Here is a 23,400-nt window from a genome sequence, read left to right on the forward strand (position 1 = left end):
TTAACTTTTCCTGTTACTATCTCTCTCTCTCTCTCTCTCTCTCTCTCTCTCTCTCAATCTCTTTCTCTCTCTCAATCTCTCCATCTGTACTCAGGTCATTTTTGACCACAGAAGAAGAGAGACAGCGATATCAACAGGGGAAGCTCACATATAAGGTAAGACACAACTATACAATAATAGCGACATTTTAGGTTAAGCATTAAAGCGTTCTAAAAGCAACTTTGAGATTTGTGAAAACTTTATTATATTATTTTTTAAATGCAATAAAGGGAGATTCCAGTCAATTATCCTGGAAATGTACCTCAGTTGATCCAGACTATGGTACCTCTAACACAGGCCACAGTTATGGCTTTGGCCAAGTTGAGGACAGTAAAATTGGCAGAAGCATTGATTTGATTTTTCTTTTTTAGAATTTGTGTTTCAGTTAATTAACCAATTAACTAACCCAACTATGAAGATGTTTTTCAAAAGGAATACAAAAATATCTTTTCTAATTCTTTTTTTTGTGAGAAAGAAGAGATGTTCATGGAATTAAGAAATTTAATGGAGAGACTGACTTCCACATTGAATGTCAAACGATGTGCTGTTGTGAATCTGTCACATTCCATTCTGTAAAAACTCAAACAAAGCCTCTCATCTGTTTTTATTGGTATCATACGTACATTTGTATCAAATTGTTTCACTGTTTTCCTTCTTGAAGATTTATTGTGAACCAACCATGAACCAATCCTCCTTTCCTCTTGGCCCTTTTCTTATCTAGTGAGTAAGTGAATGGAGCGAATTGTTAGAAAATGTATAGATTGTTGAGTCTCTCTGAACCTTTACAACATTGTGAACTGAACCCTGCTTTGGGTCGCTTTGTTCTCCGAGATCTTGTAACTGCTTTCAGAATCAAATCACAGAGGTCAAGCCAGTAGAAGATATGGATCATATAACACAGTAAATCTGCAGCACTGCTGTTTTGCATTTTCACAACTATAATAAAAGGTGTCAAAAATATGAAACTGTGTTTAAAGAGAATCTTTAGCCTCTCTGGGATAATGTAGTCCTGAGTCCTTTTTTGGTGTTGCATTTTAACAAATAGAATAAAGCTCTGACAAATCTTAAAGTAATATTACTTGAAGAACATATTGTATCTGAGCAGTTCTCTGCAAATTGTTAAATTTGGGTCCGGATGAAACTTTGAACTCTGCTCTGTACTGAAAGCAGCGACGAACGTTGTTTTGATTGAATAAAAAAAAAGGGTGCGTCAGTTGAAAATCCTTTTTTAGATAGATTACTAGATCTTCAGTTAACTTTGCCTTTGGTCCTTTCAACGGTTGTTGCATTTGAGTTTAGCAGACAAAACGTGACTGTCCTGCAGAGACGACAGTTAAATGTCCCATGGCATGAACATTTCACTTTATGAGGGTTTTTTGAACATTAATATGAGTTCCCCCAGCCTGCCTATGGTCCCCCAGTGGCTAGAAATGGTGATAGGTGTAAACTGAGCCCTGGGTATCCTGCTCTGCCTTTGAGAAAATGAAAGCTCAGATGGGCCAATCTGGAATCTTCTCCTTATGAGGTCATAAGGAGCAAACTTTTTTTGATCATCTCTGCTCTAATTTCTCAAAATGTGGGCACATTTTCAATTAAATCTTATTTATAGTGTCAAAAGTTATCTCTGGACACCTTACTGATAAGATAGGCCTAGACCACAATCTTCACACACTTTTCAGAGACCCCCCCCCAAGAGCAAGCAGTTGGTGCAACCGTGGAGGAAAAACTTCCTTTTAACAGACAGAAGCTGCATCGGCATTGCCAGATAGCAGTAGGTGTTGGGTACAGTCCTTTACTGGAACATAATGTGCCCCAGAATTCCTGTATAATAATTTGATTCAACATGGATTCATATCAGAATCAGAATAGGGTTTATTTCGACAGTAAGTTACACTTACGAGGAATTGGCCTTGGTCATTGGTGCATACATAATAAACGAATATATTAAACATTAATATGAAATAAACAATAAATACAGAAACAAATATTTTGTCTGTTTGCTGTTTAATGTAAAAAAAAGGAGGCTGAATGGTTTGAGTGCAGAATGTGCAAATAAAAAATTATATATATATAGTATACCCCTGCATTCATTTATGTTCCTCCCTTGTTTCTTCTTTACTCAGAAAGAGCAAAGTGCCTTATTTCCCTGGTCGGTGAACCCCTTCAGTCTGAACACAAGATGGCTGATAAAGTGGCTGACTTTCCCAGTGGCCCGCTGGATATGTACAGGAACAAAGCCTCTTTCAACTGGAAGGAAATGGTCTGTTTCTTAGACGGAGAGGAAATCATTGCATTTAAGGTAGCTGTCAGCATCAAATGCTCTCTGTAGTTACAACATTTTTGTAATAGGTTCAATAGTATACACAATTGCCATTTGCAACAAAGATCCCGAGGCTGGAGTCGAACTTCGGACCATGTGATTATGTAAAATTCTACAAGAGAATCTGAAAGACCTAAGAGTTTTACTAAACGCTGATAAAAACAAAGCTAAAACATGCTATTTTCAAGAGCCAGGGATATAGATTATGGTTACCCTAATATTTCCACTATGAACGGACTTACTATCGAGAGAGTCACAGAATAAAATATCTCGGCATCTGGATTGATGAAAAACAATTGTTTTAGTGCACCTGACTCGTGGAACAAAATACAACACTTTCTCAAAATCAACTCATTGTGCCTTAAAGGACATTTTAGAAATCTGATTTTGGACCTCCAGACTTCTACTTGTAATTGCTTTACATAGTTGTATTTATTTTGCATCCTGGTTGTCCTAATCAGTTTATCAAATTGTCTTTCTATTTGGGAATTTCTGTGTTCTTAACATGGTGTTGCTTCCTTTTCTGTGTTTAATTCTTTGTCTATCCTGATCATGTTCTCTTGTGCTGCAGCAACATGTGTTCAAGACACTTGAGAATGACCCTCTGTTTGCACGTCGGCCCGGTGAAGACATCCCTCTCGCGAAAATGAGAGAGCTGACCTTCTTCAGGTATCAACATAACCATATGCAACCACCAGTGACAGCATATGTTATCTATCATATCCTTAAATGTACATAAAGAAAATAAAGCTTCAGATAAAAAATTCACAGGTTAAAGCAGCTCATCCGCTACAACTTTCTGACAAGAGAAGAGGTAATGGCTAACCCCTTGAAGGCTGTGACTCTCAATAGTTGCCTGATCATGTATGACTGTTCCTTGGCGGCCAAGTACTTTCTCAACAAAGAGGTTAGTGTGGATTGGTGGGATTGAATATGGGTGTATCAAAAATTTAAAGAGGTTGAATGAAATGTATACTATAATTTGATCTACTTAGCAATAAAATGCATTATATTTACTTTCTTCATTAATAATCCTATAGTGTTGACTTTCCATATTGACTATGCCCCTATACTGTACAGGGCCTGTACTTTGCTTTTCTTCAACATGCAACTAGCCCTCCAACCTAAATAACAAGATTTGTCATTTGTAATTGCCTTTTTAAAATTACCATATCACTGTTAGGGTTTAGCCAGGCTATTGATATATTACAATTACATTTACTATGGACATTCATGGTTCCCACATGATGTAGGCTAATACCGTTTCATCTAGCACCATCATCAGGTAAACATTTCAATCTGTCCAATAGTTTATTAAGATTAAAGATGCTGAACATGGAGAAATTGCTTACTAAACATCACCATGTTATCATTTAGCTCAAAGCACCACTTAAAGTACAGCGTCAAAGAGATGCTAACTGTAGACTCTGTATGGATAGTTTTTTATATTTCTCCCAAACTTTAGCTAGCAACTTTCCTTTTTCATTTTCATTCATTGTCTCATCCCTGTAAAACATATTGGTTTCAGATTTATGGATCAACTATTGCCAACTTAGGATCAGGGAGACACAACAACTATGTTGAAAACATTCAAGACATGACGGTAAGAGTTCAACACAGCTTTACGCTGCCAATAACTCCACTTTACAGTTGCATCAGTGCTTTATTAATGGCCGTCGAACGGGACAATGCGGTACAGGGAGGGTCTACAATGATCCTGCCCCTATAGATTGATAAGATGCATGTGCTGAATGATCAACATTAAATCTGAATTTGCAACTGCATGTGTCTGTTGTAGATGTTTGGATGCTTTGGAATGACTGAGCTGAGCCACGGCAGCAACACCAGAGCCATGAGGACCACAGCAACATATGACCCCTCCACCCAGGTCAGAACACGCACCACCAGACACAAACAATATATGCTTGTATGAATGTTAAATGGCAATATGACAGCATAAATGTATCTACAGTAGGTATGCCATTTTTCCTTAATGTGTTTCTTTTGTTGCTCGTCACAGTTTTGAATTTGTCAGGTTGCCAGCAGGGCCATAAAACCATTAGGAACACCAAAGTCATTTCCTGGGTTTCAACAGTTTATAGCTAGAAATACACACCAATTACATATGGTAAAAGGCTAAAATCGTACAAACAAAAAAACAAGAGCAACCAGGCTTGGACTTTCAATCCCAGTTGTATTTTAATATAATATAATTTTTTAGTCAATTCAAGTTTTCTCATAATTCACACGAGAAAAGCAAGGATTAGAAAAATATCTACAAAATGTAGTCTTAATTGGTTATCTAAATCAATTACTACAAAGTTATTTCACACCAGACAGTCTTATTGACAGGAAAGAAGGAAAAATCCTGACACTCTCAATCACTTGTGCTCACTTTATTAACATTTTGGTCCTCAAACCTTCATCTGATAAAATATATCCTGGTAAAATGTTTCTGGTTTACTGGTCCTTCCACCTTCTCAGATTTCATTGGGAAATGTTGGGGGAATTTGGACTTATTTTCCATTTACCTTTCTACTCTGCAGGAGTTTGTGATCAATTCTCCGGACTTTGAGGCCGCCAAGTTCTGGGTGGGGAACATGGGTAAGACTGCGACCCACGCTGCGGTGTTCGCTCAGCTCTACACGCCTGACCAGGTGTGCCACGGCCTGCACTTTTTTGTTGTGCCGGTAAGACTCTAACCATCAATCCCTGACCAAGTTGTTAGTAAGTTAGTTTGTACGTTGTGGTTACATTATCAGGAAATGTTATTTGATGTCACACAGCATAAAATCTCAGAAAACTCAGTATTACCCAAGTTTTCAACTTGGAATGTTGTTCCTAGTCTACAGTACAGTGTGACAATGAAATATACAATGTCATTTGGTAAAAGAAATCCAAAACCAGAAAAGGTTATGTTGTCTGGAGTGTACGTTATGAATGTTGTCATGTCATAACAACATGTCATGTCATGTCAGTTGACAGACAACATAATCCAACCAAAAAACAAAATGTGTGTTAATGTGACAAAGCGCTCACACAGGGTAATAGACTCACAAATGCGTGACTCATTCTTAGGTGTCAAAGTCCAAACAGTGTATCCACAAACGGTAAGAGAAAATACAGGCAAAAGCACCAAAACTCAGAGGCACAGATGCAAACTCAGAAGGCAAAGCAGGGTCAACAAACTCATTAGGAGCACACAAGGAAAACAGGTTGGAACGTTGGCACAAACGGTACAAAACGGACTGGCACAGGACTAAGGAAAGTGGCAGGGATATATACACAGACACAGAGGAGACAATTGGACACAGGTGCAGCACATTAGGGGAGGGGCATGGGGCATTATGAGGCATTATGAGACATGGCGGGAAGGCAGACAAAGACCAGGAAGTGAAGTGACCTAAAACGAGACAAGACAGTCCGTGCGTTCATGGACATTGGAAAAACGTTTTTTCCGAGTGAAAACGTCACCATTCATGTAACGTCCTGTGGGAATCAGAGGTTGGAAACTCGGGCTGGATTTTGATACCCGAGTTCCCCAGTTGGTGACGCGTTGTTGACAACTGACGTTTGATGGAGGCGACTTTGGTTTACTGAACATATTTCAATGATAATAAACTGTTTATTGTGGACAAATGCCTCTGCCAAGAAACATACACAGACATAATATGTTTAAAAATCTGAGTTAAATCAATAACCATTGTGCTGCAGCTGAGAGATCCCAAGACCCTGCTAGCTCTGCCTGGTGTGCTGGTTGGAGACATGGGCAAGAAGCTGGGGCAGAACGGACTGGATAACGGGTAGGTGACAGCAGAGGGAGGCATTGTTGTATTTTACCCAAAGATCTGATGTTTAACAGCTTGTTACAGTGGCAGAGAAAGCCCAAGGCTCTAACATGTAGAAATGTACGACCTCTTACAGAAAACAAGTCAATACAGAAATGGTGTTACATGCTTGAGCTCTATAATAAAATGTAAAATGATGCAAGGACAGTGACAGTATGAATGTAAGTGTGGTGGGAAAGTATGCATGTCGAGAGTTTTGACTAACATAGGCCTACTGTATGTGAAGTAGCAATCACAGGTAAGCTACATTATATAGTCCCCAGTTGACATTGTATCATTTTGGGTGCTGGTGAGTGCAAGACATCTGGATAAAATATTTTCTTCTGGATATTTTCCAGCTATTTCCAGCTCAGTCATTTCCATTCTTAAGCTCAGGATGCCCACTTCAAGCTACTGCTCAATATTACTGTTAACTTGCTTTCCCACCGCATTTTGCGTACAGTCTATTTTAGCTGGAAGCGTAGGCTGGACTTCATCAGTATTTCAAGAGTTATTTGTACAAATGAAAGCCAAAGAGGCTCATCTTGAAAAATTACTTATATTTATCATATATTTATGTTATAGTTCAAAGTGCTGATTTTTACCATACTACACACACCATACACCATCCCTTGCTCATGTAAAGTGGCAACACATGTTCTTCAGTGCCTCAGTAAAACAACTAAATGGAGCTAGCTGCATTGATAGTTTATAGCAGTGAAATGTCAGACCCGGAGGAAATATTTGAGACTGATACTAAAGCATGCAAAAAAACTGATTTTAACAAAGCAAATCAAACGGGCTGTAATATACAGGGTTAAGTAATGTATCCATTTACAATGTGTTGGTTCAAGCTTCTTGAATGAGAGAATTCATTTATTTTTGCATAACAATCACAGTAAATGGGGCTGGTATTGAACCTCTGTACTTTCTTGATACTGACCGGAATGTGTGTGGAATTTGGGTTTTAGTCAGGCAATAAAGCAGTTGATAAATTCAATGATTTATTATTTTTTGCTGCTTAAAGTTCAAGCAAACACATCACTACCCTGGAAATCCAGAGTTCTCATGAGAGCACAATCTGAATTTGCTCAGCGAGTCACTCTGCCATTCAGTAATGATGCTCATTAACTATGCCCTGGTAGCTGAGCTGCACCAATCACATCGGTGTATCTGATAGAGGCGAGCAGATGACGACAGCGCTGTGAAGTTGAAGTCATTAGTAAACATTACATGATGGCTACGGTTGAACACCAATTGTTTGAAACGGCTTTGGCCGATACAAGGAACGAGTTAGACTTGGCTTTTTATCTAAAAAGCCAAGTCTAACTCGTTTTTTTCTTTGCAAGAAGGACGTTTTTGCTGTTTTACCGACCAGATACGAAGAGTTTAATCTACCAGTTAGCTCCGCTGGTAGCTAAGTGTATGGGTACACTCTGGATACGTCACTCCGTGTATTGTTGTGATTGGTTGTAGCGTTATCCAGTTGTGTGCAGTGAGATTTTCAAATGCATGCTTGGTGCCGCCCCTCGAGTTGGGCCATTTTCATTACTCATTGCCAGACCCTTAATCTTTCGGATTTGGCTCTGGATTTCCAGGTTACCACATCACTATAATTTCAATATATATGTAGTTCTTTTGTGTTGCATGTTTCCAGTGTCTGTGTAACCAAATATAATTTCTCTGTCTCTCTCCCTTCAGGTTTGCTTTGTTCAATAATGTGAGGATCCCTCGGGAGAATCTGCTGAATAAGACGGGAGATGTTACTCCTGATGGTCGCTACATTACACCAATTAAGGTTAGTTAGATTTCCACTGGTGGAAAGCGCTCAATAGGCATTGGAAGCACTAATTCAAGATAAATTTAAGATGCACTATTTCTTAACAATTAATAAAATGGTTGAGTAATGTGTAAGGTGTCGCTAGAAGGGATAAACCTACAGCAAATGTTCACCAACTCTGCAGTTCCCCTCAGCTCTACAGAGCTTTTAAGCCTCTGCCAGTGATCCAATCCTTATATTCAATTGCTGTAAATATGGATTTAAAATATACTGTATCTAGCTCATTGAAATAACAGCTGTAGTACACATAATCTGACCAACCTTTTATATAAACTAAATGAATACAAATACTGAAGACCATGTTTCAAAAATATTAAATTGATGGATAAGCTTAAATTATTGATATGATTTTTATGAAAGTTTAAGTGGGAGAATGCGACTCCTAACAATGACATGAATTGATCGGAGTAAAGACGTCTCGCTCCTCCAGAGAAAACACAGATCAAGCAGACAAGCACCACTGAAGTACTGAGGTGGACAAAACACAAGAGTAAAGAAATGATTGTTTTTGATCGGCTCGATTTCAACTGACACAAATACATTAAAGTATGCACGGATTGGACATCTCCAGCTAGTGTAAGTAAGTAAGTAAAATGTACTTATATAGCGATCCCCTAACCCATAAAAAAATTGTTTTAACAGATTTTTAATAGAGTCAACAGAGACAGCAGATTGTATTGGAGGAGGCAGAGCATTCCAAAGTCTATGTGCTACCGACGCGAAGGCTCGGTCACCACAGGTCCTAAGCCGGGTGCGAGGAACATTTAGCAAATTTGACATAGTAGACCTTAGAGGACGCACTGTAAAATAAGGTACCAGAAGGTCAGTCACATATGCAGGTGACTAACCTGATCCTATATTTGACAGGGAGCCAGTGGAGAGACTTGAGTACAGGGGTGATGCGAGACAGTCTTCTCTAGATGACCTTGAAAGTTGCCTTGCGGCAGCGCTTTGAATGGACTGAAGGCAATTGAGGGCAGACATACTGAGTGCAGAGAATAGTGAACTGCAGTAGTCAATGCGGGAAGAGATAAATGCATGTACGTATGAGCTCAAGTTCAGCAGTTGAAATTACACATTTCAATTAGCTAATATTTCTCAGATGGAAAAATAACAAGATTGGGTTAGCTGCTTTACATGTGTGTCAATCAATGTAGATTCATCAAACATCACCCCTAAATTGTGCAGATTTCAGCGGACAGCAGAGGACTTCTTAAGTTACTGCTTCTAGATTTCTTAAGTTACAGCCTTCTCTACCACCTGAGCCAAAGCTGCCTGGCTCAGCCAAAGCAGAAATCTCAAGATGGAGACCTACAGACATGAAACCAAAACTATCACATAAAATCTACAGTAATTTAATTGCCTTTTAAAGCTGTGTAAAAATCTAATACTCATGTACTCCCATCAATGTTTATTTCACCAGCAAATCCCATAGGAACCGCTCCCCTTGCAAAAACTCTATTTATAATGCATGCAGGCACAGATGTGAATAAACAAATGTAGTAGGCAACCTTTAACTGTTCATCAGTCAAACGCTGTCTCCACATTATGGCTGCTTTTCACTGCTGCAGTGGTTTAATGAGCTCTCAGGGGCCAAATCCATATGGATGTGGTGAGAAGATGGCTGGTAATGACAACCAGGCCTGGAACATTCCTCTGGTACCCCATGAGAGGTGTAAATAGCAAGGACAGTCCAGGGGCCTGCATTACAAAGCTAGATGAGTGGGTCAGGCAGCTATCTTTGGGCTTAACTTTATGCTTTTGCAAAGCTGGCAGACTTTAAACCTGCAGGCTGGATCCCCATGGTACTGTTAACTTTTAATAATATGGAAATGATTTATAGTGTTTCTGCAGCTTCTTCTATCGTTTACATTTCACCTTGCTGAATATCAATTTATGCTGTCGCTATAACCAAATGTTCCCACGGATATATTCATATAAAGTGTTCCACTGGTTGTTCTGATGATGTTGTTTGTACTTAACAACTCCCCCACTTTCACTCGAAAATGCTGGTAGCTGGATTGGAAAACCCAGAGTTAACTTAGCCAGTAGATAACCAGCTTCGTGATACTGTTTATCCAGGACGGCCACTGTTCGGCTCAGTGAAGCCAGCTGGTATCTAGACGAATATCCCATTCTGTTGTTTCTCATGTCTCTCCGTTGTGACGTTTCTCTCGTTCAGGACCCCAACAAGCGTCTCGGGGAGTCTCTGGGTGCCCTGTCAGTTGGCAGGGTGTATATCACCAGGACGGCTTTGGTCAACCTGAAGCTGGCTCTGATTATCGCCATCCGCTTCTCAGCCACCAGAAAACAGTTTGGACCCAAAAACACAGAGGAGATTCCTGTTTTGGAGTACCAGTTACAGGTCAGGTTGGAGGGAGGGAGTGAATTTGAAATCAAATGTACCTAATCATATTACAGAGTACAGGGTAATAGACTCATAAATGCACAACTCATTCTAAGGGGGCCAAAGTCCACACTAGCGAAAATACCAAAACTCAGAGATCCAAAACCAGAAAACAAAGCAGGATTAAACTCACTAGAAGCCCACGGGGAAAACAAGCTGACACAAACGGTACAAAACAAACTGGCACAGGTATATATACACAGACACAGAGGAGACAATTGGACACAGGTGCAGCACATTAGGGGCATTGACAACTTGAAAAAATATCCCCTTTTATAGTACATTTAGAACAGATTAAATGTGCATTTAATTTGCGATTCACCCTAATCTTAATTTGTGTTTCATTTCATTTAAAAAATTCTTGTATATTTACAGAAATGTTTTTTACTATGCACTGTAAAAAATAAATAAATGTTTACCCAAATTCCTTGGATATTTTTTACGTTGTTTCAGCAATGGCGTCTGATTCCGTACCTGGCAGTAGCGTATGCTCTTGAACACTTCTCCAAATCCATCTTCATGAACTTTTTTGAGTTCCAGATTGGACAGATGATGAGGGAGAAGAGTGACAGACAAGTGAGTTAAGATGATGTGCATGTGTGTGTCTATATCCAGAGTTAGAATAACTCTATAGTCTAATATGTCTGCTGTGTGTGTATTGCAGGCAGAGATGGGGAGGGAGATCCATGCCATAGCATCCTCTAGTAAACCGCTGGGCTCATGGATTGCTCAGAGAGGGATTCAGGAGTGTAGGGAGGCCTGTGGTGGACATGGATACCTGGCCAGTCAGTCACACACACACACACACACACACACACACACACACACACACACACACACACACACCCCTACACACCTAACTACCTTTTCTCTTTCTCAGTGAACCGGCTGGGTGATCTGCGTAATGACAATGACCCAAACTGCACATATGAAGGAGACAACAACGTCTTGCTGCAACAGACCAGCAACTACCTGCTCAGCTGGCTCCATGCTAAACACCGTGGTCAGTCCCCTATGCACTGAGGAATTATTAAACTATATTAAGCTTTTAATGTTAGGGGGGCGCTGGTAAAAGGTTGCACTGTAGTAGTGCCAAAATTCCTTCAAAAGGCTGACTTTAAAGTTGAGTTCTGCACAAGGGTTGTGCCGATTTACAATCATATCGCTTTTTCGTGATTACCAGGATGTTCTGCAGTTGCTAATGCTGATGCACCTGCCAATGTTAAGGAATATTTTGGACCATGTACAATAACAATGAAGGCCCAGTCACTAGCATTCATCACCAATTAGCCAAAATTAGCTCATCGTGATAGTGACATATTCACGTTTTTCACCATCACCTTATCGTGGCGGAGAGGGTGGCGTGTCCCTATGAACCTAAGGGCTATGTTGTTGGGAGCCTGGTGCTCGTTGTAGGGTCTACCGTGACTAATTGGTCACAGGCGAAGGGCCAGACTAAGAATGGTTTAAAAATACCATATGATAAAACAAGGAAGAGGAGGAAGTACCCAGCATGGAGGAAGCCCAGGGCCCACGTCTGGAGCCAGGCCCAGAGGTGGTCAAGGAAGCAGTCTGACTGTAGAAGGAGTCCTTTCGGGATATGTTATCCCGGACGACTCCGGAGGCAGTTGCAAGGTACAGGTGCAAGGTAAAGGGCTGCAGCCTCTGCTGTGAAAGAGGCAATGCAGCGGGTTTGGGAGAAGTTTGGAGAAGCCAAGGAGAAGGACTTTTGGCTGGCACCAAGGTGCTTCTGGAAAACTCTACCACTTCAGGAGTGGAAAACGGTAAACCATCAAAGCTGTGTGCAGTAAGGATGGGAGGCTGTTGACCTCAACTGAACGGAGCTGCTGAATCCAACTAACATGCCCTCTACGATGGAGGCAGAGCTGTAGGATGATGGGGGATTGTTGTCAATTTCCCTGGTGGAAGTCACTGAGGTCAAACAACTCCACAGTGGCAAAGCCCCAATTGATGAGATCTGTCCAGAAATGCTGAAAGCTTTGGGTGTGGAGGTGCTGTCTTGGATGAAATGCCTCTTCAACATTGCGTGGAAGTCTGGAACAGTGCCCAAGGATTGGCAGACTGGGGTGGTGGTTTCCCTGTTCAAAAAGGGGTATCAGAGTGTGTGCCAATTTCAGGGGTATCCCACTTCTCAGCCTCCCTGGTGAAGTCTACTCCAGGGTGCTGAAAAGGAGGGTTCGATATATTTTCAAACGATATATGAGATTGGACAATACCGTTTGTATCGATATGGTTTAATGTTGCGTTACATGACCCATTTCTTCTGTAAAGCCATGCCTGTGTTTGGATCTCTCCTCTCACTCTCCGCGCAGCTCTGTAATTTCAAAAAGGAGAAAATCCTGGCATTAGCATTGTCAGAAAAGATAATATTTCAACTTAGCATGTTTTCTTAATATTTGATGACACATTTGGGGATTTATTACAGTAAATATATTACATGTTGGACCTTTGAATGTGATGCTTTCATCTAAAAAGATATTGAAAATATTAACAGCCTACCTTGTTTTATTCAATGTGATATTAGAATTATTTTCAAATAAAAAAATTTCTTTACAAAAACAAGATTTGGTCTTCAAAAAGTATTTTTCCAAAAATGAGTCTTGAAAGAGGGCGGGTCCTCTTATAATCAGGGGCGTCTTATATTCAGACCAATAGAGTATTTTTGTACACTGTGACATCCTATTGGGGATTGTGGGAGAAGTAAAGCTTTAGATTGTTCTTGTTTTTGTTCCGTTTAATTAGTCCTGACACATGCGTTATGAGCTATATTTAAAAAAGAAATCTGCTTCATTCTCCCTGTTCACAAAGGCTTCCCTCTGTGCACCATGAGGAACATTAATGTTAGACATATACTACGAGATCTGAATTTTCAAGGTGAATTCTCAGTAAATGTCGTGTATAAGGCAATTAGATCATGTATTGGCAACCTCAGACACACTGACAGAATTCATTGTGAGCGCAGGAACTCTTATCTCTAAAGTTTCAGCTGCTGTGTTGTGCGGTTTCAGATGGTGTGCGCATTGAGTCTCCTCTTCACACTGTGGATTTCCTGGATGATTCCCACAAGATCCTGGAAAGCAGGTTCACAGCAAGAACGATGGAGGAGTGTATGGACTCTGCAGGTACTCCTAGAACTCAGAAGGGATTATTCCCTGAACTCTACATGGTGTCTAAATATACATTTAACCAGTTATCTAAATTTCACAGATACATACATTCTACTGACTGCATTTCTAGAGTTGTTTCTCAGTTTAACATAGTGAGCGTACTCCTTTTTTCACCATATCAGTGCCACTGGCAGCCTATAAGTGGCTGGTGTGTTTCCTGCTGGAAGAGAGCCAGAAGAGGCTGGAGCAGGAGATGGCCTCGGGAAAGGAGGAGTTTGAGGCCCGTAACAACAGCCAGGTAAGACACACACACACAAACAGAGACACACACCACTGCACAGAGCATATTTTTGCCAATAACCTAAGCTTCTGATGTAACTCATTATCAAACCAAAGCATTGGAAGTGATGGCTCAGAATTGAATTGCTGTCCACAGAAGATAGACATGTTGCGTCATTTCTCCAGGCCAGCTGATTAGAAACAGAAATAAATGGTAACAGTAAAACAGAGGTGTGAGTTTTGGACTCTTTACAGAGTCTTGGCTGCATCATATGGTTTGTGTTATGTCCCAGATGCAGGCCGGAGGTCAGACACAGTGTCAGACGGGTGTGTGCTGTGGTTCTGGGAAATGTGTGTGTCACTGGATTCAGTAATATGTCACTTGTTTTTGAGCAATTAATATAACATACGCACATGTAACAATTCAATTCAGTGTAGCAAAGTAACAGTCTCTAGAGAGTGAGTCATTTAGTATGTTGATTGAGGTTGTTGAGTGTACATGTGCAGTTTTTGAAAAAAAGTTTGATTAGTCAAGTCCAAGAAGGTACTGTAAGGTGTACAGTGTGATTATTCTTTTTCAAAAAGCAGAGCTAGATCTAGTAAACCAAGTCTTGACGCCCCTTCCGCTATTGAGAGTTTTTAAGTTTTACAAGCACAGTAGAAGCTTTACCGGCATCAGTGTTCATATTGTATGTATTTTGAAGGGTTAATAACCACAACAAAGAACAAATCACACAACTCCGCATTTTTTGTTAAGTCTTGCTTGTCGCTGTAGAAATGTAAACGCATGCAAGCTAGCTAGTAGCTAGCTCTCATAGCTACTATATAGGTTATATTTATCTCACAAAGATCTTGGACTTAAGACTTAATGGTATGGTTTATAGCTGGAGTAGGCAGTTTTTGCAAAAAATCCATAATAACCTTTAAGTGTTCTGAGAGAAAACCAGTACTCTGGCACCTCGTCTTGGCCCTGTTTTCAGGCTTTAGAAAATCTAGCTTTTTACGGGAGACTGGCCAATCACAGGTCATTTCAGTGCCCTGTAATGAACTACTACAACTACTATTTCTAGTCATAGTTCCATTATCTTTATTGTGACTATTATTTGCCACTGTTCATCACACCCCCAACCGGCACCGTCAGACACCAACTACCAAGAGCCTGGGTCTGTCTGAGGTTTCTTCCTAAAAAGGAAAATTTCCCTTGCCACTGTCGCACTAAATGCTTGCTCTTGGAGGAATTACTGAAAATGTTGGGTCTTTGTAAAATATAGAGTGTGGTCTAGGCCTACTCTATCTGTAAAGTGTCTTGAGAGAACTCTTGTTATGATTTGATATTATAAATAAAATTGAATTGAAAATTAATTTAATGTGAATTAGGTTTCTTACTTCTTAAATAGAATCTGGAAGCTCCAGTGTCACTTTTGATGGAGCTAGCTCGGCAGTTTCACCCTACTCTTAGACTTTGATTTATAGTATTGACTGGAGCTATCACTGTAAAGATTAATAATCTAATTGGACTCTCATTTAATGTACAAAGATTACAATTTACCCATGATATAAGCATATGAACTGTGATAACAGTGGCTTGATGTTGTTCGTCTGAGTTTATAGCAGACATAAAAAATGATGCTATAAATGTTTCCGTGTGTGTGTGTGTGTGTGTGTGTGTGTGTGTGTGTGTGTGTGTGTGTGTGTGTGTGTGTGTGTGTGTGTTTAGGTCTACCACTGTCGCTCCCTGGCCATCGCCTACATAGAACACAACTGCCTCCAGAGGTTTGTGGAAGAAAAAGTTATCTCAGGTCCAATTCAGTGGCTGGTTCAGCTGAGCTTTATTCACTGCGCAGAGGATAGAGAAAGGGCTCAAGAAGCTGTAGGATTCTCAGAGTCTCTGGCCAGGGTTTTACACAAGGTTACAGAAAGCAACAGAATAACTGAGAAAACATTCACAAGACTATCTGAGTAGATTTGCATGTCTGCTCAAACTATTGAAAAAAAAAAAAAAAAAGGTCCTTTGTTTAAATGAGGTGTGAATCTCCACTGGAGCCAACCTGGGCTCTAAACAAAAGCTCTCACTCACAGTGACCAAAGTAAAATGCTTTGTTAGACAAAAGGCAGACAGACTTCATAATTCAGGAGACACTAAAAGTGTGTTGATCAGGGAAAATAATAGGAACTAAATTAGTGAGCAGGAAAGAGGATATACGGATAAAATAAGACTTAAACTGCTAGGTAAATCATTTTCTTCTACAGGTTTCATGAGCTGACTACTGATACGGACACACCAGCTGGTCTCAGACCTGTACTAAGCAAGCTGTGTGCCCTGTATGGGCTGTGTAGCCTCAGGAACCACATGGCCACACTCTACCAGGGTGTGTACTGTACTCTATATACAACATGCATCAATCTAGATAATGCATTGCATTGTATAGATATTTGTAACACAGTTTTGTTAATGCACAGGTAATTACTTGAGTGGAAGGAAGCCCATGGAGTTGGTCCAGATGGCCATTATCACTCTCTGCTCCCAGGTACAGAAACATTCCATCTATTCCATACGTAAGGGTTAAAGGTGACATATCATGCTTTTCCGTGTTTTCTGTCATATCCACAATGTTATAATGCATACTGCTAACTATTAAGTAGCTACATGCTAACGCGTAATAGCTGCAATCTCGGCCAATGCTGGTAATTTCTCCCTAAATTCTGATTGCTTTTTCTGCTGGGACATGTCCGGTTGTGTAATATTTGGTTTAGAAGCCTTTGTTGGTGATTTTTAACGGTACAAAGTCCTGCTATATACGCCGTTGCAGTAGCTCCAGCTCTGGAGATTCCAGGAAGCGTGCTGGCCAATCAGAGCAGACTGGGCTTTGGCGGGAGGGGGGCTTAAAGAGACAGGTGCTCCTACAGAGCGTCTCATAGAGAGGTGCAGCAGCCATGGGCAGCGTGAGAACAAGTTTTTTTTTTTAAACATTAAAGCATGTAGACATGTTCTAGTACAAACACAAAATGCAAGTATAATCCTGAAAATGCTATATAATGTGTACTTTACTAGAAATTTGCGTGGAAACCCGTTGCCTTAAACCGCTTAAGTTTTTACACAAGGTGAAACTTAACAGCTCAAGATGTATTAACACAGAGTGGTAAGTTTATGGAGTAGACAAATCAAGTTTACATTAGTCATTACTTAAAATTATTAGTACAACATGAATTATTTTGTTGAAATATAACAAACATAAAACATTAGGCTATATTTAACACAACTAAATTAAGAACTTGTTCTTATAAATATGTTTTTTTATTTTATGACAGTATAATTTTAAGAACAGTGTATTCAATGCATTTGTTCCAATAAAACAGAAAGGATATCCAAACATAGATTGTAATTATGGTATACTGTATGTTATAGTGTTTATTGTTATCAGGTCCCTTTCTTGTGTCTGCCCATACTTCCTGACTGTCTTCATTAAGCTGAATAATGAAGTTATGATGATGCCCCCCCACCTGACTTTAAGCTCAACCTGACCTGCTCTGTCTGTGTGTCTCTTCCAGCTGAAGGATGATGCAGTAGCATTGGTGGATGTTTTAGCACCTACTGATTTCATTCTCAACTCACCTATTGGCAAAGCTGATGGACAGGTAAAGACATACATATACATAAAACCTATTTATACCTCAGTACATAGGCGGAAATCGTAGGAGGGTCGGGATCCATCCCTTCTGAGGGTTGTCCCCCCCCATAAAAATATAATTAAAACCACAATTTGTATGGTATATAATATACACTTTAATTTATTGTGTAAGTAGTAAAAGAATAAAATAAATAAAAGTCGCCCCCCCCCTCCCTTGCCTCACAGTGGTTTGGTCCACCGCTTGGTTTCCTCCCTTTACGTTAACGTACTCAGAAGTCCGGTGGGACTCGTGGGAGAGAACGAGTTGCATCACTAAGTAGTCTGGCAAGGCTCTTTTATTCATTCTAAAAATTGGATGAAGTGATTATTTTCTCTAATACAGATATTGCTGAGTCGTTAATAAATTAGTCATGACAAAAAAATTATGTATTTTTTCAATACTGCGCTATGTTAGCATCTATAAAGTTACTTAGCTTGTTTGGTAGCTTGTTGGATAGTTAATTAGTTAGCTTGCTAATTCAACCCACCGCGCTTTCAGCGTTATTATGGAACCCACGCAACTTCTAGGAAAGGCCCGCCCTACGAAGCAGCTCGATTGGTTGGGGTTAGGCATTGACCTTGAGTGGTTAAGGTTAGGATAGCCGATTGGTTAGGTGATAGGGTTAGGGTTAATGCTACTGACCTGAACAAGTTGGTTTACGTTACCTTGCATAAGCAAGCATGGAAGTCTGGACAATAGTAGTGTGTTAATGCTATTGAAGGGCGGGCCTTTCCTATAAGTTGCGTAGGTTCCATAATAACGTGTGCTTTCATGCTACACACTGGTCATAGAACATGAGCCGAACGAAGTGTCACTCATCTGGCGAGAGCGCTGTGCTTTTCTACGCTGTGACAAGAGTGTATGAATGTAACATTAAGTTGTTAAACTTTACTAATTTGGTGGCCGGCTGGCTAGTTAGTTAGCTTGCTAGAAGGCTCAGTTCTCAGTTCAGCATCATCTGTATTAGAGAAAAGAATCACTTCATCTGATGTTTTATGTGAATTAGCCCTCCCAATCTACTTACTGTATTTCCACAACTACACATATTCCATACAAGGACAATTTCCTATGTATTATTTGTGTCCCCTTCAATAATTGCTCTTAAGATACTTTATGTTTATTGTCCCCCCCTAACGGTTATGATATTTACACCCATGCCTCAGTATTTTGAGTTGTGCGCATAAATAATGCAAGAATTGTCATGTCATAGCAACACATTTAGGGTGCTGCTGACAGGTTTAGGGGTTACCTCTTCTTTTTATTAGATTAGAGCATATGAGAGGCTATAACTTGATTATTCTTTGAGGAAACACTTATCTTGTGTTATGCATGTTATGTTTTAATATCAAATACCCCAGGGTTATTGTAACAATAAACAGCAAGCCTCAATTTTAATATCACAATCTTTGCAAACCAACTAAATACTCAAAGGAAACATTTTTGCTCTTTATATTCTCTAGGAATAACCAATAAACACAGTATCAGTGTATTTTTTTTATCATACCATACAGTTGTTTTTTCTCTCTCAGTTACTCCTAATTCCCATAAAGTCCCACTGTGAGACATGTAGTCAGTCGGGTTAAGTCTCATTACTGGAAGAAGACTGCAGCACTTTGGCTGCTGTCTCTCTCTCTTCCAGGAACACACATACAGCGTTGCGTTTGGCCATAAATTGCGTTTTGACAGTTGTTGACAATGACTCTCTGCACTGCCTGGGAACTTCCTTTATTCATGAAAAAAGGCTCAACTGATATTTGTTTTGTCTGAGAAATGAAGACGTCATGCAGACCCACAGTGTATTGTGTTACTCTGTGTCAGCCTCAGGGTTTGTCAAGTTTATTTCTGCAGCAAAATTGGTCTTTTATCTATAATATTATAAAAACTATAATACAAGATGGTAGTAATGCAAGACCTGACCATTTCAGTTAATTTTTATCTTTATTTTGAATTATTAAAAATTAATAAAAGAATAACTATAGGGAGAAAAAAATCATAACATTAAAAAAAAAACACACACACAACACACACTAGACCGGTTTGAAAAGGGATAGGACTAAACCTAGGCTTGTCAAGTCCTACCCTCAGTCTTTACCATAAACAAGTGCTCTTGTCTAAAGTAAAGACTATGGGTGGGAATCACCAGAGACCTCACGATACAATATCATCACGATACTAATGTCACCATACAATATTGCGATTTTAAACACATTGCAATATTCTGCAATAAACTGCAATTTATTACCTTTTTTCCAACTTCAAATTTTTCCCAATGATGTCCCCAAAAGGAAACTTTGTCAACAACTGTTTTATCTAAAAAGATACATTTCATCAGTTTGTTCATCTCATCATCTTCAATTTTATTGCTGCAAAATGGGGTTTCCAGGCAGACAATCTGACCAACACATATAGAGCGATACTTTGCCTCTGTGTATCGAAACAGTATTGCCACGAAAAATATTGCGATACTATGCTGTATCGATTTTCTTTCCCCACCCCTAATAAAGACCGGGGGATCAACTAAACAGACAATTTAAAAAAATATATATCTTTTGTACATTTCAAAAATGAAAAATTCCATTATATTTATATTTTGATCGTTTTGTTGAGACCATTCCACAAAACCACCCCACAAATTGAAATACATATACGTTTGAGTTTGGTCCATGCATACTGTTGTGTCACATGTGCTATTGTGATGTAGTGCTCGACAGTATATTCCAAAACAAAATGTTTCAAAAGACCATAAACCAACTGATACATGATTAATATGGAGCCTTTTCCTGCCTCATAGTTCAGATTGCCTTGGATATGAGTCAACATCATGATTAATCTTCATTAGATCTGCTCTAGTAAAGATGTGCAGCTGGTCACTTGCAAACAGCATAGAATGCTGAAATTACACATGGTTCAAACCAGCTTCTGACCATGCTCGTTTGTCATGTCCTTCTAATCCTCTTTCCTGTGAATTTATAATAACAACAATAAAATGATGCAGAAAAGAAACAGTGTAAAGTCAGAGTTACTCTGCCAAGTTTCTCAGCAGGCCGTCCTGCTCTGAATTACTCCAGAATTTTTATTAACCCACATAAACAAACTTCCTATTCAGCTGCGGCATGCAAATACATAGTGAGGTTCCGAGCCATAATTCATCAAATCTGTTTGGGTTGTTTGTCTGAAATCAGGAAGAGTTGTGACATTTGGAAGGCCTGTAGTATGTTTACAGTATCCTCAAGATGACAGCTTTGCCTCTTCTTGTGGTTGGTGTGGAGCCAAAAGGCACTTTAATTGCAGGTTTATGATGTCTGGTTAGACAGGAAGTGATGATGACAGCTTAGATCATACAGGGAGGGAACTCTGTCATATCAAAACATGGCATGAAGAAGATGTCCTCCCTAAGGTTTTTTTTTTTCTTTTTCGATACTGGTGCTAAAACCATAACTTTTAAAACTTTGCAGGTGCCTTAATCGTGCCTTAATCGATACTTTAAATTATTTATATTCAACCATATGGCCTTAAATAAGACGTTCTTTAATGTTGCCGACTGACGATTTGTGCTCTTTCAAAAAAAAAAAGTAATACAATAATTATTATTTATTTCACCAGTCAATTGCATATAAACAACAAAAAGAACCACTAGATGGCAGAAGGGTACTTTACACCAACAGATTGAAATTCTCATGTTGCACTTGAATGCACCATGAGTTTACGCAGTGCAATTGAATGCACCATCAGGTCCCTTCAGTGTTGTTTCTTAACATCTCCGACTGCGGCAGTGTCCATGGTGTCTCAAAATGCAGCTAGTCTCCTCTGTGTCTTTAGCTGCAGACGGTTGGACGTCCCGCTTTTGGAATCCATTCCTGTGAAATACAGCCACACTTTACACCGTTTAGCTTTCAGCCGAAGTCAGCTACTAGCTACTAGCACCAGAGGGCATCACAAGCAATTACGTTTCACCAAAATGAGGCACCAAAAACTGAAAATCAAAATTCCAAACTGGTATATTACGGTCATATAGGAACCGGTGCCATATTAGCTCCGGGTTTCGATACCCAACCCTAGAATTGGGTGTCTTTTAGCTATACAGTATATTATATCGAGAATGAAATAGGTTACAAGAAAAGTAAGATTAGAAAATAGATCAGGATCTTTTTTTCCCAACAGTGAGCACATCTTCTCCTTGTTTCTCCCTCACGTAGCTTTACAAGAACCTGTGGTCGACAGTGATGCAGGGCAGCCAGGTGCTGGAACGGCCTTCCTGGTGGAAAGAGTTCTGCTCAGACAAGCCGGTGGTCGGATCCCTCCGTCCAAAACTCTAGAACCAACTCAACGACCTCCCTCTACAACCCTGGACATGTGTCTGGAGTGTCCACATTCTAACTCTGTAATTCGAAGTGCAATTTAAAATGTAATGTCCATACACACAACGTATTGCCAAAAAAGTGTCCAAAATGTTGTATACAGAGTACCTTATCAACTGTTTATTTTGAAACGCTGGAATCCTGTGCACTCTTCAGAACTCTGTATGAACTAAAGAACTCTTGATTCCTGGTCCGTCGCTAAACAAATCAAAAAGACTTTGACACACTTATAGACACATGTCCTACAAATGAACACCCACAGAAAAGAACAGATGTGACAGAAAAAAGCGTTAAGAACTTTAAACTTACATTAGTTCATTTCTATTGAATGACTTACTAAACAAACATCCAGCAGGGAAACATGCACAGCTAACAGTTTGCAGCTTTAGCTGACAAGCTAACTAGCAAGTAGCAGCTTAATAGGTCCTAAGCCTAAAAAAAAGGCATAAAAGGGTTGAAGTGCTGCTACTATTTTGGAGCCAGTCAATATCTGGACAAAACGATGGACGCGGCTAAGCCAGTGTTTCAGTGGCACTATGCTAAAGAGGGAAAATTGCAGATTTTCAACCCTTATGACCCGAGAACCTGAAAATTAGCATGATATGGGACCATTAAACACGTACTTGCAAATATTAACATTGGTCCATTAAAGGCTAAATGATGTGCTCCTTTTTCTTCAACACACTGTCTGGCCTTAGCTTATAAGCTAAACTGAATTATACATTTTAATAATGCATTAATGTAATTTTTGCATTATTTAAAGTAGCAAGGATTAAACTAGCAAGGATTCCAGTGCAGTTGTGTTTCAGTTATATTTTAAAAATCATTGGTATGGCCAAACTGAGGATCATGACAAGTAGGCTAAATAGCAACCAAGGACTCCTAGTTAACACAATGTAACTTTGAAGTGCTAAATGATCTTTATTGTATTCACAAGAACTTTTTTCTGCCTAGTTTTTGTCGCTTTTTCTGACATTCTTGCTGCCATTTCTGACATTTTGGGGACTTTTTTTTAAATGTTTGACACTTTTTAAACGTTTTGGGGATTTTTGCAGCTTTTTCAACATTTTTGCAGCTTTTTCCGAAGTCATTTTCTAACACTATTTCCGAGATTTCGGGTGCATCTTTCAATGTTTTTGTCACATTTTCCGACATTCTAGGCATGATTTGACTTTTTCAATGTAATCAAAGCATGTCAATAAACTGTACGTCTGGCCCTCGATGCAATTTTCCAGTGTGGCCCTTAAGAGAAGTTGACTTTGACACTACTGCTCTATGTCAACCTCAGATTTTGATTTGATGATCAGGACGGGAAGACCTGCATACTAGTTAGAATACAAAACGTAGTCAGCAACGAACTCTGTGACGCTTTCACAAGAAAATGTCAGACAGAGAATATCATGATGCGGACTTCAGATAAGATGATTACAGTTTCTGTCAGACTATATTGAGGAGAAAATCGTGCTGAAAGCGAGCAGAAGGAGAAGGGGCAAGAAGAGAAGATACTCAGCATGTGGATCGGGTCGACCACTA

The 23,400-nt window shown here is 39.6% G+C and overlaps 1 protein-coding gene across 1 annotated transcript; it reads left to right on the forward strand.

Moving 5' to 3' along the window:
- Positions 1-91: 91 nt before the first annotated feature.
- Positions 92-22,047, forward strand: LOC114545823 (peroxisomal acyl-coenzyme A oxidase 3-like). Its single transcript, XM_028564364.1, has 20 exons — positions 92-155; positions 2,163-2,338; positions 2,931-3,028; positions 3,131-3,266; positions 3,888-3,962; positions 4,158-4,247; positions 4,906-5,049; positions 6,074-6,162; positions 7,888-7,984; positions 10,209-10,391; positions 10,887-11,009; positions 11,098-11,218; positions 11,314-11,436; positions 13,463-13,576; positions 13,744-13,859; positions 15,558-15,613; positions 16,091-16,209; positions 16,301-16,368; positions 17,390-17,476; positions 21,706-22,047. Exons 2-20 carry the CDS (start codon positions 2,219-2,221, stop codon positions 21,823-21,825), a joined length of 2,079 nt encoding a protein of 692 aa, XP_028420165.1. The 5' UTR covers positions 92-155; positions 2,163-2,218; the 3' UTR covers positions 21,826-22,047.
- The last annotated feature ends 1,353 nt before the right edge of the window (positions 22,048-23,400 follow it).

This window comes from Perca flavescens, chromosome 19 (genome assembly GCF_004354835.1).
Source record: "Perca flavescens isolate YP-PL-M2 chromosome 19, PFLA_1.0, whole genome shotgun sequence".
In the NCBI taxonomy this organism is placed as follows: Eukaryota; Metazoa; Chordata; class Actinopteri; order Perciformes; family Percidae; genus Perca; species Perca flavescens.